The 17,749-nt window shown below is 39.8% G+C and overlaps 1 protein-coding gene across 7 annotated transcripts in view; it reads right to left on the bottom strand.

Annotated features, from left to right (window-relative positions):
• REXO1 (RNA exonuclease 1 homolog) overlaps positions 1 to 17,749 on the bottom strand; it is a 94,434-nt gene that overhangs the window by 44,518 nt on the left and 32,167 nt on the right. For all 7 annotated transcript variants that reach the window (XM_074204679.1, XM_074204680.1, XM_074204678.1 and 4 more), the window contains exons 2-4: positions 15,311 to 17,160; positions 7,057 to 7,158; positions 4,232 to 4,454 (exon numbers count right to left, since the gene is read on the bottom strand). In XM_074204679.1, the coding sequence (XP_074060780.1) occupies positions 4,232 to 4,454; positions 7,057 to 7,158; positions 15,311 to 17,160 (2,175 nt within the window). The remainder of the gene's footprint in view (positions 1 to 4,231; positions 4,455 to 7,056; positions 7,159 to 15,310; positions 17,161 to 17,749) is intronic.

Genomic DNA, 17,749 nt, shown 5'->3' with positions numbered 1-17,749 from the left:
AAAATATTTATAGGCAAACTAAGTCAATAATAAGAATGATAATACTACCTAAATTTATTTATTCAGTGCCATACTAATCAAACTACCAAAGAATTATTTTATAGAGCTAGAAAAAAACAAAATTCATCTGGAAGAATAAGAAGAGAATTTATGAAAAAGTAAAGAAAGGTAATCTAATAGTAACGGATCTCAAACTATACTACCAAGGGATGGTGGTGGTGGTCATTTTTTTTTGTGATCAAAGAGAAACAAAATGACATCACTATGTCCAGGTATAGTATGTCTTACTATGACTGATCAAAAGTTCAGAAGGCTCACCACAGGTTGGGTATAATAGTCCACATGAACATTTGGAATGGAGATGTCTCTAAATTTGCACATCTCGTGCTTCATTTGAGTTACTTCAATTCTGCTTTGCTCAAAGAGCACAGTTCTTTCTTTGATAAGGGCACACCATGTTGGGTAGTCCTTTGCCAGTGTCTTCTATGTTTCATAATCAATTTGGAAATTCTTCAGAGACCTTGAGAGTGTCCTTGTATTGCTTCTTCTGACCTCTATGTAAGTGCTTGCCAGTGTGAGTTCTCTGTAAGATAGTCTTTTAGCCAAACATACATTTGACCTTAGAATAACATGGCCAATGCGGGAGGCTAGGTGGATAAAGCACTGACCTTGGAGTCAGGAGTACCTGGGTTCAAATCCAGCCTCAGACACTTAATAATTACCTAGCTGTGTGGCCTTGGGCAAGCCACTTAACCCCATTTGCCCTGCAAAAACCTTTAAAAAAAAAAAATAACATGGCCAAGTCATTGGAGTTACACACTCTGCAGTACAGTTTGAATGCTTAGTACTTCAGCTCAAGAAAAGACTTCAGTGTCTGGTATCTGTTCCTGCCAGATGATCATCAGGATCTTCATAAGACAATTCAAATGGAAGTGATTCCATTTCCTGGCACGGCACTGATATACTGCTTAGGTTTCAGACATACAAAATGAAATCAGCACAATAGATGTGTATACCTTCTTTCATATACTTTCCTTCCAAACCCCCAAACACTGAACTAGTTCTGGCAATGGGAGTGTCAATCTCCTAGAAAATATAGTGCCAAAGTAACTGAAATTATTCACAGCATTCAAATTTTCATTCCACACATAGCTGGTTTGGTGCTGGCTGATGGAGATGATTGTTTTCTTTGTTGTTAATTGTCAGGTCAAAATTAGCATGAACAGCAGCAGCGAATCCATCCATATTCTGTTTCATGTCACCCTTAGAGGTTGTTGCACTGAGTGCACAATCATCTGCAAATGAAAGTCACACACCAATTCTCCCCCTACTTTAAGTCTTGGTTTGTAGACTTTTCAAGTTAAATAATTTACTACCAGTAGTTGTTTTAATCCTTGTTAAAGATGTATAACAATATCATTGAAAACATCATATTAAACATATTGAAAACATCATATATTAAAAAGCATGAGAGCAAGCCCACAATCCTGCTTTACTCCATTGGTAACAATTTTCATTCATTATCCAGAACTTGTGCAAGTATGCCATTTGGTTAACCAAATTTTGCCATCATCTTCCACAAACCCTCATGACTAACAATATTAAAGTTCTTAGACTGATGAAAGTTGCATACAGAGCTCTGTTCTGCTCCTAGAATTTCTCCTGGAGTTGTCAGGCAGCAAACACCACATAGATCATTTCTTGGCCCTTTCTGAAGTCTCAGATAGATGATCATCTTCCAGCTGAAAGATCAGCCTAGGACAACTCTGGTAAGAATATTTCCAGTGATAACTAAGAGGGAGACCCCTCTATAATTGTCACAGGCCAACCTAATATCTTTTCCTTTATAGAGATGGACAATGAAGGCATCTTTGAACTCCTGAGGGATAACTTCCTCTTGCCATAAAACCTGGACGATTTCAGTAAGCTTTGATATGAGCAGTAGACCCTCTGCCTTATAAACCTTAGCTAGGATAGAATGAGCACCAGGCATTTTTGCCACAGAAGAGGAATCTAATGGCTTTTAAAACATCTTTTTCAGTTAGAATTTTGGCTAGAGAAGGATTGACTTCAAACTGAGATGGTCAATGGTTTCAGCTTTGGTTGATGGAAGTGTTCAGCCCATCTCTCCAGGATCATGTCCTTATCACTAATCAATAAGGCTCTATCATCACTGAGCAATTTAGATGTGCCATAGGTCCATAGTTTTCAGAGCACCATTAAAGCACTTTGGATTATTACTATCAGAGTAAAACTGAATTTCATCTGCCTTCTTACTGAGCCAAGAATCCTGCATCTCTTAAAATTCTGCCTGTACTTAGCTTTATTTTTTTTAATTATTTATTGGGGGGGGGGTAATGGGGTAAAGTGACTTGCCCAAGGTCACACAGTAAATGTCAAGGTGTCCAACACTGAATTTGAACTCAGGTCCTCCTGACTCCCAAGGTCAGAGTTCTATCCACTGCGCCACTGAGCTGCTCCTATACTTTATGGTTGATGAAGTTAAATGTTGCCTTCTTAGAAATGGAAGAACCATCCCAATGTGAAGTTCTGAATTTTTATTTAGTCTCTCTGCCAGAATGATTTACCAGGTTATGGCCTTTGGACATGCTATAGTTTCTTGGGAGTCACAGGTGAGAGGCACATAGATACCAAAGGTGGAATGCAGCCCTCACACCAGAGGTATTAGACTTCCCTGGGTCTATCCCCAACCCCCTTTGACCAGCAATTCTATCAACAGGATGAAAGCGGTATCAAGGTCAACTTCTGATTGTGAATTATTTAACTTGAAAAGCCTACAAGTCAAGACTAAAAAAGGAGAAGAGTTGGTGCATGACTTCTCATTTGCAAATGATTGTGCACACAATGCAACAATCTATAAGGCTGAAATGCAACAGAATATGGGTGAACAGAGGTAGGGAAGGTCTGCAAAATCATTTGGTCTGGTGCTGCCAAGGCAACCTCAGGCAGAACTTGAAATTCAATAAATCTAGGAGCATTTTAGGGGTGAATTTGACAGTTTGACCAAATACAGCAGGCTAACTTTTAAGTTGACAATTTTGTATGGCCTTAAAATGATGTTATAAATTTCAATATCCAAATGACCCTTGGCAAAAACAGGATTCCTTACCCCTGCTTTAAAAGAATTTCAGAGTTCAATTAAACAATTTGATTTTCCACTTCCCTTTAAATATCTATAATTTGCTCTTTCCTCCAACAGATTTATGCAGTTGGTACCCACAATATTACTTTAGTAATATGGCTCTTAGTGAAAGAAAGGATATTCTACAGTAAGTAATAAATTGCTTATCACCCTTTTCAAAAATAAAAAAAATGGAAAATAAGGATAAATATGTGAAATATCTTGAAGTTTCTGCTGTAGTAAGATGCCTTATTCAAGGGAAAAAATACCTTCACTCTGGTCTTTTTTCCTACATTATTTTTCTTGCTTTCCCCAACCCCCAACATGACTCATGAGGCAATGTTTTGCATGATTTCATATGAATAATGGGTATAGCATTTCTTGCCTTCTCAATGGGTAGAGAAGTGTGTAAAATGAAGGAGAATATTTGGAATTAAAAATAATTTTTTTAATCTTAGTTAAATATATGGACAAAAAGGGGGGGGAGGCCTTTAGAACTTGCTCTACCCCCCCCCCCCCAGCTCCTTAAATTTCATCCTCTAGACACATCCTAGGATTCAGTAGACCTGACCTGACTATTCCTCAAACAAGATCCTCCATCTCACAATGGGAATTTTCCCTACCTGTCTCCTATGTTTGAAATGTTCTCCTTCCTCATTTCTAGCTTCTAATTTTCCTGGTTTCCTTTAAGTGCCAGCTAAACTCTCACCTTCAAGAAATCTCTCCTGATCATCCTTAATACTAATGGCTTCTCTCTACTGATTATCTCTAATTTAATCCATATGTAGCTTATTTATAATAGTTGTTTCCATGTTGTGTCTATTAGACTGTGAGTTCTTTGATGCTATCAAAGAACATCTCCGACTTTCTTTGAATCCCCAAAACTTGTTAGACACTTAATGTTTACTGACTTTTACCATTTGTTAAATGACTAAAATGGCATGTACTGAGTCACAGTGACTTAGGGACAGAGCTAGCACTAGAAACTGAGGACTAATCCAGGGTCCAAACTATATCAGTATTCTTGTCAAAGTTCCTTCCCACAAGTTAAAAAACAAAAAAGATAAATAGAACTCAGTAGTGACTTACTTGAATTGGCTGCTGCTGCCAGTGCTGTGGCCATGCGAGGATTTGGTACATGGGCAATTCTCCTCTTCTCCTCAGGCAGAGACACAGAATGCTTCTGGGCTGCCAGTCTCGCTGCCACAATATCTGAGGCCTGTCTCTGGGCAAGCTGGGTTCTTCGGTAGCAGGCCTCCTGAGCCGTGGGTGGGCGGTAGGGTCGAATAACTGGTTTGCTTGGGACTTCAGCCTATTGGATCAGACAACTTTCAGTGGAGAATTCTATTGCTGCTGAGAGTGAGTCTCTTGTACAGCTGTACTGAATCTAAGACAGGGAATCTACAGCAATCTAGAAGTCAGGTGACACATAAGGGCAGCTAGAAGGATGGGGAAGGTAGTGGAAGTACCCCATTCTCAGGAATGATAAAACTGGGGCCTACCAAACAAAAACAAGCTGAAGTATGGTTCAAGCTTGTGAGGAAAAAAGCTAAATTCCAAGTTGCTTTAGACTTTTTCTTCTTGATGCAATTTTTTAAAAATAGATGATGGCTTTGGGTTCAGAAAAGAAAAGAGAAAAAATAAGGAGCTGCTAGGTGGTGCAATGGATAAAGCACCGGCCCTGGAGTCAGGAGTACCTGGGTTCAAATCCGGTCTCAGACACTTAATAATTACCTAGCCATGTGGCCTTGGGCAAGCCACTTAACCCCATTTGCCTTGCAAAAATCTTAAAAAAAAGAAAAAAAGAGAAAAAATAGCAAGCAACAATTGAAAGTCACAGGAGAAAAGAAACTAACTACAAAGTAGCTCATTTACAGGAGGTCAAGGAGTAGATTCCCATCTTTAAAATAGGTACTTGCATTCATCAATTAAAAGGAAGTTCAGAGTTATACCTAAGACCCACATTGTGTCTAATAACAATTTTAGGCTTCAAGAACTTTAAATATATAGTTTCCTACCAAGGAGCTCCTCAACCTACCAAGATTCCTGATATTTACCCTTAGGTTGATGTTGTTCCTACTCCCTACTTGAAGAGAACCAAGGACATCAGAAGTGCTAAGTCTAGACTTGTCCTTGAATTGGGATCTGAATGACACAGAGCTTCATGAAATCATTAGCCTTGCTCTCTCAACTCTAGTTTTAAGATAAAGGTCAAGGCAACTGGGATGGCCCAGGATGCACTGGATGGATATCTTTCCCAGATCTCTGTCTGATGTCATGTCCATTGAATGACTAGAAGCTAAATAAGATATTGAGAAATGGCCCCCGGGGCAGCTTAATAATTATCTAGTTGTGTGACCTTAGGTAAGTCACTTAACTCCATTGCCTTGCAAAAAAAAACCTAAAAAAAAAAGAGAGAGAAATGACCCCCAAAGATAGCAATCTTGGAGAAGGCACTCAGAATTTTTTATCAGAACTGAAAACAATCACTATTTATACTCATTCTAAGTCATCAAAACTAAACACTGAGTCACAAAGACTTGAGCTGGAACTATTATTGGTCATTCAATATATTTTTTAAATATATTATCTCCATTTGATCTGCCTACCCTTAGTTGAAGAACTGGAAGAGATGTTAAAGTCCTTCTAGACCAACTTCCTCCTTTTACATCTGAGGAAACTGAGACCCAGAAACAGAAAGTGATTTGCTAAAGATCATGTAGGTCCAGGATTCAACCCAAAGTCTTCAGGTGTCTTTTCTTAGCCCTGCAGCCAAGAAAACTAAAGCACAGAGCAATGATCTGCCCTAGCTTAAATAGCTGGTAAGGGGTGGAGGGTGGAGGAGGTGGGGCAGCTAGGTAGCTCAAGTGGATAGAGTTACCAGCCCTGGAGTTAAGGAAGACCTGAGTTCAATCCGATCTCAGATATTTGATACTTACTAGCTGTATGTGACCTTGGGCAAGTCATTTAACCCATTGTCTTGCAAAATGGAAAGAATAGTTGGTAAGGGACCAGAGCAGGGATTTTCCATAGTCCACATACAAAATTCTTTTTCTTTCAACAAGTGGCCATTCATGACTATAAGTTCTTGAAAGCAGGGACTGTTAAATTACTTGACAGCTTGAGTGATTAAGAGATTGATTAAATTTGGGAGTGATGAGCTTTGACCTAAGGAAAACAAGAGATAGGCAGGGAAGGAAGAAAGAGAACAGTTGAAGCTAGGTGGCAGAGTGCATAGAGCACTGGCTCTGGAGTAAGGAGGACCTGAGTTCAAATTTGACCTCAGACACTTAATAATTGTCTAGCTGTGTGACCTTGGGCAAGTCACTTAACCCCACTGCCTTGTTTAAAAAAAAAAGGGAGAATATAATGGTACAGTACTCTTGAAATATACTCTTTTCCCACCTGAGGTAATATAATGGCTCAGGAAGAGAAAGGAAAAAGACTGATTGCAAGCCAAAAGACCTGGCCTTATATCCCAGCTCTGCTTCTTGACACCTTATATGATCTTTACCAAGTCCTGGGACTCTCAGAATTAGTTTCCTTTTATTCAGTGCTTAGCCCAGTGGCTGGCACACAGTGGGCATTTAATGCATACTTAGGATTAATTTGTAAAAAGGAGCCAAACCAGCTGTGCAAGCTTGGACTGAGAAGCCTTTGGCCTCTTGGGATCCTGAAGCATAAACAGAACAGGTATTATTATCCCCCATTTTATAAATGAAGAAAGAGAACTAATGAGGTAACAGACATACCCAGTAACAGTCTTGTTATCTTCTCCCCAGGATAACATCAAGCTGTTTACTAATAGTGGACTTTCTAAAGGAGCATCATCCCCACCCCTAAGTTGCACTTATTTCCCTTCTTTCCCTTGAACCCCAGGGCTGACATGGCTCATTTGGGCAAAAAATTCTTACATTTCCTTGCTTGGAGAGATGGGAAATCCTCCTCTTCTGGCCCGGAAACAGTGTAGTCAAACTGTCCTCTGACTTGCCCTCAATCTTCTCTTCCTTGGATGGCTGAAACACAAAGAGTCAAGTTTCCTAGGACTGAAAAAAACCTTAAAATAAGAATAGTAGAGCTGGACAGGGTCATAGAACACTAGGAACCCAGGCTGTCAGCCTGGAAGGACTTTCAAAATCAGAAGGATGGAGCTAGGTGGGCCCTCAGAATATACAAAGTCAGAAATGGAATGGATCTTCCTGAGAGCTCATTGATTCTACCACCTTCATTTTTGTAACGGAGGAAGTTAAGAACCTAAGAGTGAGAAGTCCTTGAAGAGTTGCAACTAGAACTCGGGCTCAAGACTTTTCCTACCTTATGAGGAACATTACCACCCCCTTAAAGTGAAATTGAGGAAGAAATGTTCATCTCTTTGTTATCCAATACTGATACATATCTTTTCCTTCCTTTTTTCTTTCCAAATCCCTCTTTCAAAAAATGCTATCATTTTAAAAATGAAAAATATTTAATAAGCAGAAAATAAAAACACTAAACTGTGTGTCAGGCTAAAGCTGGGGATAGAAATAAAAAAAGGAGACCATCCTGAACCTCAAAGAACTTATATTCTAATAGGTAAAGACAACAAATATAGAGGATCCATGGTTAAGGGATATATATGTACATAGAGCAAGCAGTCAAGCAACATGCCTTAGAATGAGGTGAGTTTTGTGGACAGACTTAGCAAAGGCTAGAGGGGACATTTATTGTTAGGTGGACTCAAGAGGAGAAACCTGTTCCTGTCTGGGATGGAGTGCCTTCCAGCTCTATTAGCTGTGATTCTGTCACTTAAGACACATTCCACTCTTAGACCACTCTTCCATAGTGTTAGGAAGAGTTCCCTAGTCCTTAGAAGTGCCTCAGACTCTACCTCTCTCCCACCTGCAACTTCTATTCCCAGTTGTCTTCTGTGACCAAGCAGAACCAGCCTAATTCCTCCTCTATAAAATCATTGTTCAGAAAAGTCATTTGAGGCTTCCAAGGAAGAAAACAATAGGAGGAAAAGGAGGAAAGCACTCAAGAAGAGCAGAAATGAAGTAAGACTCAAGTGGCTTCAACTCATGTTTATGAAGTGCCTGCTGTGTGCCAAGCACTCACCTAATCCCTGAAGATCCAACACACACACACACACACACACACACACACACACACACACACACACACACAGACACGCGCGATCCCTGCTGTCCAGGAGTTCCATTCTTCCACAGAAGACAAGATGCAAACCACTGTGTATAAACAATTCACATACAAAACAAACTGAAGATCACCTCCAAGGGAAGGCACAGTGATAAGGAGGACTTGGAAAGGTTTCTTCCCAGACTTTGAGCCTTCAGGAAAGCCAGGATGCAGACAAGAGGAAAGGAGTTGCAGGCATGAGGATGGCCTATGGAAATGCAAAGAGTCAGTTGGAGTTATCTTCTTCCAGGGGCAGCCAGGAGACCAGTGCTGCTGGGTCACAGAGCATGTGGAGGAGAACCAGGAGTAATGAGACTGGAAAGGGCAGAAGGGCTTTAAAAGTCAAACAAAGGTTTTCTTATATGATTCCAGAGGCAACAGAGAGTCACTAGAGTTTACAGAGAAGGGGAATGTAACTTAGTTGGACTTGAACTTTGGCGGTTAAATAGAGAATAGAGTGGAGACAGGAAGGCCCCAGTAGGCTATTGTAGTAATCCAGACCAAAGAGGATTAGGGCCTCCTCAGGGTGACGGCAGCGTCCCAGGAGAGGAGGTACTTTTTGAGAGATACTATAAAGATGAAATCTAGGTCTAGGCAGAAGACAATATGGAGGGTGAGAGAATAGTGAAGAGTCAAGCGTGACACCTAGGCTTTGAGTCTGAGGGGCTGGGAGGGTGATGGTGCCCTCCAAAGTAAAAGAGAAGGAAAAAAAATAAGTAATAGGGAAGGTGTTGGAGAAGGAGGGTTTGAGGGGGAAAAGTAATGATTTTGTTTTTGGACCTGTGCAGTTTTACTCAGAACAAGATGCCTTATATTGGGCAAGTCACTTAACCCAGTTCCCTCACAAATGAAAAAAAGTATGTTTAACATTCAGTTGGAGATATGAAACTGAAAGGATTCATTGTTCAGTCATGTCCAACTCTTCATGACCCCATTTGGAGTTTTCTTGGCAGTGGTTTGCCATTTCCTTCTCCAGACTCTTTTACAGATGAGGAACTAAAACAAATCAAGTGAGTGACTTGCCCAAAGTCACACAGCTAGTAACTGAGGACAGATTTGAACTCAGGAAATTGAGTCTTCCTGACTCCAGGCCAGTGTTCTATCCACTGCACCACCTGGCTGCCCATAAAACTAGAAAAACAGATCGAGAATCCTTTGCATAGAGATAAGTGAATCCACAGATACAGATGAGCTCTCCAAGAGGGAAATAATTCTGTGGGAGCAGAGTTGAGTATCCAAGCTGAAATAATTCAGAGGGATAAGAGGAGAGGATGTGCCTAAGGTAGGAAAAATTTGAAAGAAGGCAAGAAAAAAGTGAAAAAGGAGAAGACTAGGCAGAAAGATTTGAAAAACACTTAATTGGTAATGCACCCAGAAGACACTACCTGCTTTCTCCATCACCCCACTGGCTGAAGTCTCAGCTTAAATCCCACCTTTCAAATGGAGCTTTTTCCTGGTCTCCCCCATTGAGATACAAGTGCTTTTGTAACAGTCAGTCAGCATAAGTATTTATTGATTTATCAGTGCCAACAATACTACTAAGAATTGGGGGATACAAAGAAGAACAAAAAATGCTAACCCTGCCATCAATTAGAAAACATAATGGGGGAAACAACATGCAAATGACTAACCCCAAATAAAATACATATACACACAGAGAAAGAAGGGAGGGTAATCCCATTGACTCTGGGTATGGAAAACATTATTTATATACTTATTGGTTTTCCCCCATTAGAAAGGGAGCTCCTTAGGTCAGGAACAAGTCTTTTTGACTTTCTTTGTATCCTGAGCCCTTAGAAGAGGGGCTCACCTCAATCAGCACTTAATTCTTCCTTGATTGAATGCTTGACCAGATTAGACAAATATAAATACTACTAGGAAACCCAAGAAGTTGAGCAGAAAGGAAAGAACTCTAGTTGCAAAGGAGAAGAGAAAGTCAGCTACCTTTCAAGTTGTTAATCAAATGGCACAAGAGAAAAGATGCTGAACTATGAAAGGCGCTAATCAGGTGGGAAGGCTCTAGAAAAAAGAAGCTAACCAGACCCAAGTTCTCCAGGGGAATTAACCACAGGAACTGCTGGCAAAAACAATCAAGGACTAAGGTTCTGCTTTTTTGTCCTACTAGACACCTGGGGCAGAGAGGAATCAGAGAGATCTGAATTCAAATGTAGTTTCAGACACTGACTATGTGAGTCTGGGCAAGTGACTTCATTGCTGCCTGCCTTGGTTTCCTGAAATATAAAATGAGAATCCTAACAGCACCAACCTCAAAAGGCTGTCAGGAGGATCAAATGAGATCTTATAAAGCAACTAGTACAAAACCTACACACAGAAGGTTATTCTCTTCCCTCACTTTCCTTTTCCTAATGCCCACTTCTTTGGGAGAAAGTTGTGGAAGGTGGAAAAAAAACAAGCTGCATAAGAAACAAACTGTGAAGATGATTTGAAGGGATTTGTGAGGGAAAAAAAGCCAGAGAGAATTTGAGGAGGAGAAATTTGGGAGTTTATAAGGAGAAGATAAAAGATACCAGTCTAATCTATGAGAAAGGTGTTAATTTAACTTCATTTTACTAAAGAAATTGAGGCTAAGATGTCATACAGCTAGTAATTCTAAGTCACATCTGAAAAGTCCTACTCTGCTAACAAAGAATGTCAGAAGTTGATGACCCTTAGAATTTAAAATGTCAGAAAACTAAAAAAATATGGCTCAGAAAAGGAAGTACATGTCAGTTGAAGGAAACTTCAAGCACCTCTCACTATAACTCTGAAGAGGTAGAGGCTGTAGGAGAGATCCACAAATGTAGAACACTGCACATATTTTGTCAGTATAGGAAAAAATATATAACATGTCCAAGCTAGGACTAATTCTAGTCTAATTTCAGTGCACCTAAATGACTTTGGCAATACACTATCTCTTGTTTTTATTTACCTGTGAAGGACACAGCTGCCTAAATTTCCTAATGTGAATAAATTAAGGGAAGTCAATCAGATGGTTAGGATGTGATATTAGAATTTCTGTTGGCAATAAACAAAACTAAAACCCTAATTTTTTTTTCTTTTAAAAGCATATATATTTTTGGGGGCGGCTAGGTGGTGCAGTGGATAAAGCACCAGCCCTGGAGTCAGGAGTACCTGGGTTCAAATTCGGCCTCAGACACTTAATAATTACCTAGCTGTGTGGCCTTGGGCAAGCCACTTAACCCCATTGTCCTTGCAAAAACCTAAAAAAAAAAAGCATATATATTTTTAAAAGTTCATTAACTTCTTCAACCTGATTTTCATTCCCTCTGAAAGCTAACATTCCTTCCACAAATTACAGTGGAATTCTCCAGAGACTCAAATGTGATAGGCACAATTGTTCAGTAGGCAACTGTGACACAAAGTAAAGGACAATTATGTATGGTCTGCAATATCCTACAATGAGAGCTGTCCTTAGAGTTGTGGGGCTTTCTCCACCAGGACTACACTCACTAAACTGGAGAAATTAAGCTAAAATGATCAAGAATAAAAATGAAATAGAGAAGAAATCAGGGGGCTCCATGAGGAAATCTGGGGAGGGGGCCTATATGTGTGACTTTCTCCATAATCTCTTTGTGAAATGGATAGTGAAAGTGTTATTCACATTTTATAAATGAAGAAACAGGCCCAGAGAGCTTAAGTCACTTACTTATAGTCACATACTTAAATCACAAGAAACTCTTAAGTTTCAAGAATTCAAACTTATGTCTTTCCTGACACTAAGTTTGTTCCTCTTTCCACTACAGTATAACCAGTGGAATTATGAATTGATTCAATCATTCTGGAGAGCCATCTGAACTATGCCCAAAGGGTTTTTATAAACCCCATGCATCCCCTTTGACCTTTTGATTATACTAGGTCTGTATCCCAAGAGATAAAAAATAAAAAGGAAATGAATCTATATGTATGAATATATATATATATATATATATATATATATACATACACATATGTGTATATATATTTTCAAATACTTATGGAAGCTCTTTTAGGGGTGGCAAAGAATGAGAAGAACAAACATTGAGAAGAAGCTCATCAATTGAGAAATGGCTGATCAAGTTATGGTATATGACTGTGATGGAATACAATTGTACTACAAGGAATAATAAGCAGTTCAGAAAAACCTGGAAAGATTTACATGAATTGATGAAAAGTGAAATCAGTAGAACCAGAACATTGTTTTTAGTAGCAGCAATATTGTAACATGATCAACTGTGAATAATTTCATTATTCTCAGCAATATTCAAGAAAATTCTTTAGAACTGATGACAAATGCTATCTACCACCAGAGGAAAAAGGTGATAGAGTCTGAATGCAGATTGAAGCACACTTTTTCCTACTGCATTTTTCTTGAATTATTTCTTGGGGAGGAGGGAGGGTTTATGTTTTCTGTATCTTATGTTTGAGTACATGATAAACATTTATAATCTATATCAAATCGATTGCCTTTTCAGTGAGGGGGAGAGAGGGAAAGAGAATTTGGAACTCAAAATTTTAAAACGTAAATGCTAAAAACTGTTTTTACATGCAATTGAGGGAAAAAATAAAATATTAACTATATATATTTTTAAAAACCTCCAATATCCCTCTTACCTCTAGTATCAACTACAAATTCTTATGTCACTAAGGCTCTTTACAACCTCATCCCTTCCTTCCCTTTTAGCTTTCCTACACATTTCTCCTCTCCACAAGCTCCATGGTCCAGTCATATTGGCCTACTTACTCTCATACATGACACTCAATTTCCAGTGCCCAGGCCTTTGCACGGGCTGTGCCCCATTTCTGCATATACACCCCCTTTCCACCTCTACTTTAGGTCTTTCCTGGTCCCTTGAGTTGCTAGTATACCCAAGATTACCTTGAATCAACTTGGCCTGCTATGAATGACTCTAGATAAATTACTGAGTCTCCTCTACTAAAAAAAAAAAAAGGCCTGAGATCAGTGATCTAGTGGTTCCTTCCAGCTGTAAGACTCTAAAGTTCTTTCGATTACATTAGGGGGTTTCTTCAAGCAGGAGCTGTTTGCTATGAAAGTGGAGTTCTGAGTTACAGACCCCAGGCACTTGCACAACTACAGAGGCATTTTTCCTGAGTTTGTGGATGCTTCCGGGCCCTAGGAGTGACTTTAAGGAGAAATTTTCTCTTCCTCCTCCCCATTCTAGGAGCTGTAGCTCCCCAACTCCACTACAATTACTCCCCTTCATCCTTCCATGCTCCCAGTTTTAATAACATCAGAATCCAGGGACAGCAGTCACTGGTTCTGGCACATCCTCTCAGCCAATGAAAGGCTGGCTCAGAGACTGGGCCTGAATCAGTGGGAATCACATGTGTCCCTTAAGCATAATTTGGCACCAGAGAAGGGAGTTCCTGGACCTCAGCTTGATTTCATCTACCTTCAAATGAAACTCTGGTCCTGGTCCCTGTGGTCTACAGAGTGCCTAATAAAGCAACATTTATATTTATACATATTTAAGATTTGTAACTGTATGTACACACATAAAATAGATCTCTATCACATGGATTTAAAGGTTTATGAAGTCCTTTCCCCACAATTTTCCAGTGAGGTAGTTCAGGAACATATAAGTATTCTATTTTATTAGATAAGGAAATAAGACACAGAAAGGTTGAAATGATTTGCACATACATACAAATGACTAGTAAATGAGCTGGAATTCAACTCTATCAGACTGGCTAAAAGTCTATTGGAATTAAATAAGAATTATTTCTCCCATTTGCTACTTTCTGACTTTTGAAGATTTAAGAATTAGAATACTTAAAGAATATCTAACATTTTTGCTTAATAATTAGTGATACTTTTAAAATCTATTTTAGTCTTCTTTCTCTCCAGTTCACTCCATGAGGGAAGGGACCATATCTTAAACTTTTTTGTCCAGTCCATACTGGCCAGCCTAGCTCAGTGCAGTCATTTAATATGTTTGTTGATTAAATTCATTTAGGCCTCTGATCCTGTTGATGGTCTCTTCCCTCCCCCCCTGTTTTTCCCAACTTGAATATCTTTTTCCTCTTCTCCCCAATTCTCATCACTCTTCAGAGATCAAGCCCAAGTCTCTTACCTCCTCTGGCAGCATTCCCTGACCTGTGAAGGCCTCACTGATCTCACATGTTTCTATACTCCAAAAACCTGTATCTATTCTACTCTGATACTTAACTGCATTTTCCCTAGCAGAGTTACTCATTTCCTAAATGTTATTTCCCCAAGTAGAACTATCTTCCTAGAAGATAGGGACTATATCTTCTTAAACTTTATAGTCTCTTCCTAAGCACATTACTTTCCAAATAGGAGGAAATCAGCAAATTTTTCTTATAATAACATTATAAAAGCAGTTTAAATTTATAAAATGCTTTAAAGGCTGATAAAAGCACTTCTCTGTGACACTGGTAGTCAAAAGATTGTTATCCTGTTTTACAGAAGAGGAAACGGGCTCAAAAAGGACATATGATTTGCACAGCAAACACTGAAGCCAGATTCTGAATACAGGTCTCCTGAATCCCAGGTCTAGGGCTCTTTCCACTACAACCCAGGGAAATGAATGGATCATATAGGAGATTCCCTTCTACCTGACTCTAGGGGGAGGAACTGAGAGTGAAAATGGGGATGAATAGCTGAGCTGGGGGCAGGGCACTCTCCATAAAAAAAAATATTCCTCCCATCAGACTTCTCAGTGAGCCATAGTAGAAAGAGCAGTGGAATGGACATCAGGAGTCCTGAACCAATAATCCTAATTGCCACTAATTCCCTGTGTGGCCTCTGGCAAGTTACTTCCCTTCTCTGGGTCTCAATTTTCCCAGTTGAAAAACAAGGGGATTTTCTATGGCCTCACAGAGCAAAGTAATGACTGATGTATAGCCTACCTAACAATTTCAAACATTTGCTTCCACAAACTATCTGGCAAGAGAAAAAATCACTAAGTGTAAAATGCAGTTCCTAGAGCTAAAGGTAAAATTGACTGCTACCTGTTTGTTGAGCCTCCCTTTGTCTTCAGTCTTCACATCTGTAGACTCATTAAAAATCCGAAGACATTCTTCCATGGGGTCTGAATCGTAATCTAATTCCTTCTCCAGGATAGAATAGTCGATGTCATCAGAGGCCTCAGAAGATGAGGAGGAAGAGGTAGCAATGTGAACACCCCGGAGACACTTTGGTCCCTTGCTCTCATTCGGGAGGCTACAGCTTCCATCATCTGAGTCTGAGTCTGAGTCTGAGCTTAGACTTGGAAGGGTGGCAGGAAGAACTGAGGATGGCTCTTCCCCTTCATCCCCACTCTCATCTCCAAAGAGGTCAATATGGCTCAATGTCCTCTTCTTAGGTTTTGGCGACCCCTGGGAACTGCCTTCATCTAGAGAAAGGGACTTCTTGTCTTGCAGCCTACCTGAGGAGGTTTTGCTCCCTTTTTTGTCTTTTAGCTTATTGCTACTAGACATATTTTTCCCATTAGGAGGATCTGCTGGTTTCAGCTTGGACTCCTTCTTATGGTTACCCAACTTCCCTGTGCTAGGTCTTTTACTAAGGCCATCATTCTTTCTTTTCCCTGAGCTGGCCATTAACATGGCAGATGATAATTTCTCTTTCCTGGCCACCTCTTGCTTTTCTAACTTGGATTTTTCCATCTTACTTATGTGTTCATCACTTTTGACCTTAGTGAGTTTCTTCTCTCTATGATTTTTCTCCCCTAATTTCCCTTTTGCTTTATCCTTATTCTTCCCTTTATCTTTCTCAGATAATTTGATTTTTTCTCTCTGACTCTCCACCTCCTGATGGCCTGAGCTCTTTTGGTCATGTGATTTTCTCTTCTGGACTCTATGATCCTTCAGGTTGTCTTTACACTTTAGGTCCCCTCCTACCACTTTCTCTCTCCCTTCTGAAGAATGTTTGCTTCCTTTTCCACTTTTCTCTGGTGGGAGTTTTCCAATGGGACTCTGCCGCCGTTGGATATCCCCCATGTCATATTGCACAGCGATCTCCTTTGTCTCCCTCAAACTACTTTCCTCAGATTCCAGAAGTTTTCCCTTGGCAGGGGAGGACCCAATGCCAGACTGACTCTCTGAATTGGTTCTAGTTTTTGTGGGGCTGGCAGGACTTGGCTGGTTCTCTGAGCTGGGGTTCTCATCTTCTGAGTCAGAAAATCTGGCATCTGTTTCGAAATTGCTAAAAACATCACAATGCTTCTTGAGCAAAGGAGTATAAGACTCATCTTGATTTGAGTCCCTTCTCCTTTTGACCCCTCTCTGGTCCTTTGGACTGCCCTTATTCAAAAGCCTGGCTGAGTAATTTGAAAGAGGGTCATATTCCAAATCTGTGGATGGCTTAGAATTGTCAATCACATATTTACTGTTGGGAACAGCACGATTATATTTTTTGGGTTGGATCACAGACTTTGGAACATATTCCAGAGAGTTACCTTTAGCCTTGGATTTCTCCAAAGAATCCAAAGTATACTTGTTACACGTATTAGCAGCAGCCAAGGGGGTAGGATTATAGTCTGTGTTATTATTTATTAGATTGTAGCTACCTGGATTATATTCTAAGGACGTGGCAAAGGAGTCTGGGTTAGGCACCCCAGCTCCCGTGGGGCTTTGCGAAACAAGTGAGGTTTCTGTGGTGCCATACTCCTTGGTTGTCTCTAACAGCTCCTTGTATTTCTTTTCCTCTTGTTCCACTTCATTCCGAACAGCCTCAATAGCCTGGTTGACTAACTCCAGCTCCAAGATGCCAGAGCTAGGTTCTGGGACATCCCCCACAGAGCCATGTTCAGTCCCAACTGGAGGTTTCGGAAGGTCAGGGTTATATGGGTCATAGCCAAGCTCTGAAATGAAAGGGGGGAAGGGGGAAAACAATAAATACCCATGTCTTTATGGACTATAAAAATGTACACTTCTGATTCCATTGTTATAACTTAAAATTATAAGACCTATAAAGAGCAAGAAAACCATAATGACAGCATAGACAGTTTTAAGAAAACTTAGAACTCCAGCATCATGGGGGTGATGATCAACCTTGATGGACTTGCTCATTCCATCAGTGCAACAACCAGGGACAATTTTAGGCTATCTGCAATGGAGAATACCATCTGTATCCAGAGAAAAAATTGTGGACTTTGAACAAAGACCAAAGACTACTACCTTCAAATTAGAAAAAAAAAACATTGTCTTATTATGTAATATTGCTATCTCATACTTTATTTTTCTTCCTTAAGGATATGATTTCTCTCTCATCACATTCAACTGAGATCAATGCATGGAAACAATATAAAGACTAACTGAATGCCTTCTGTGGAGGGTGGGGGGAGGGAAGCAAGAATGGGAGAAAAATTGTAAAACTCAAAATCTTTCTAAAAGAAAAACAAAACTTAGAACTCTATGAACTGATACAAAGTGAGTGACGAACAATTTGCA

The sequence above is a fragment of the Macrotis lagotis genome, chromosome X (assembly GCF_037893015.1).
Source record: "Macrotis lagotis isolate mMagLag1 chromosome X, bilby.v1.9.chrom.fasta, whole genome shotgun sequence".
Lineage (NCBI taxonomy): Eukaryota > Metazoa > Chordata > Mammalia > Peramelemorphia > Peramelidae > Macrotis > Macrotis lagotis.
The sequence above is the reverse complement of the archived record's forward strand: the minus strand, read 5'-3'. Positions and strand labels throughout refer to the sequence as shown.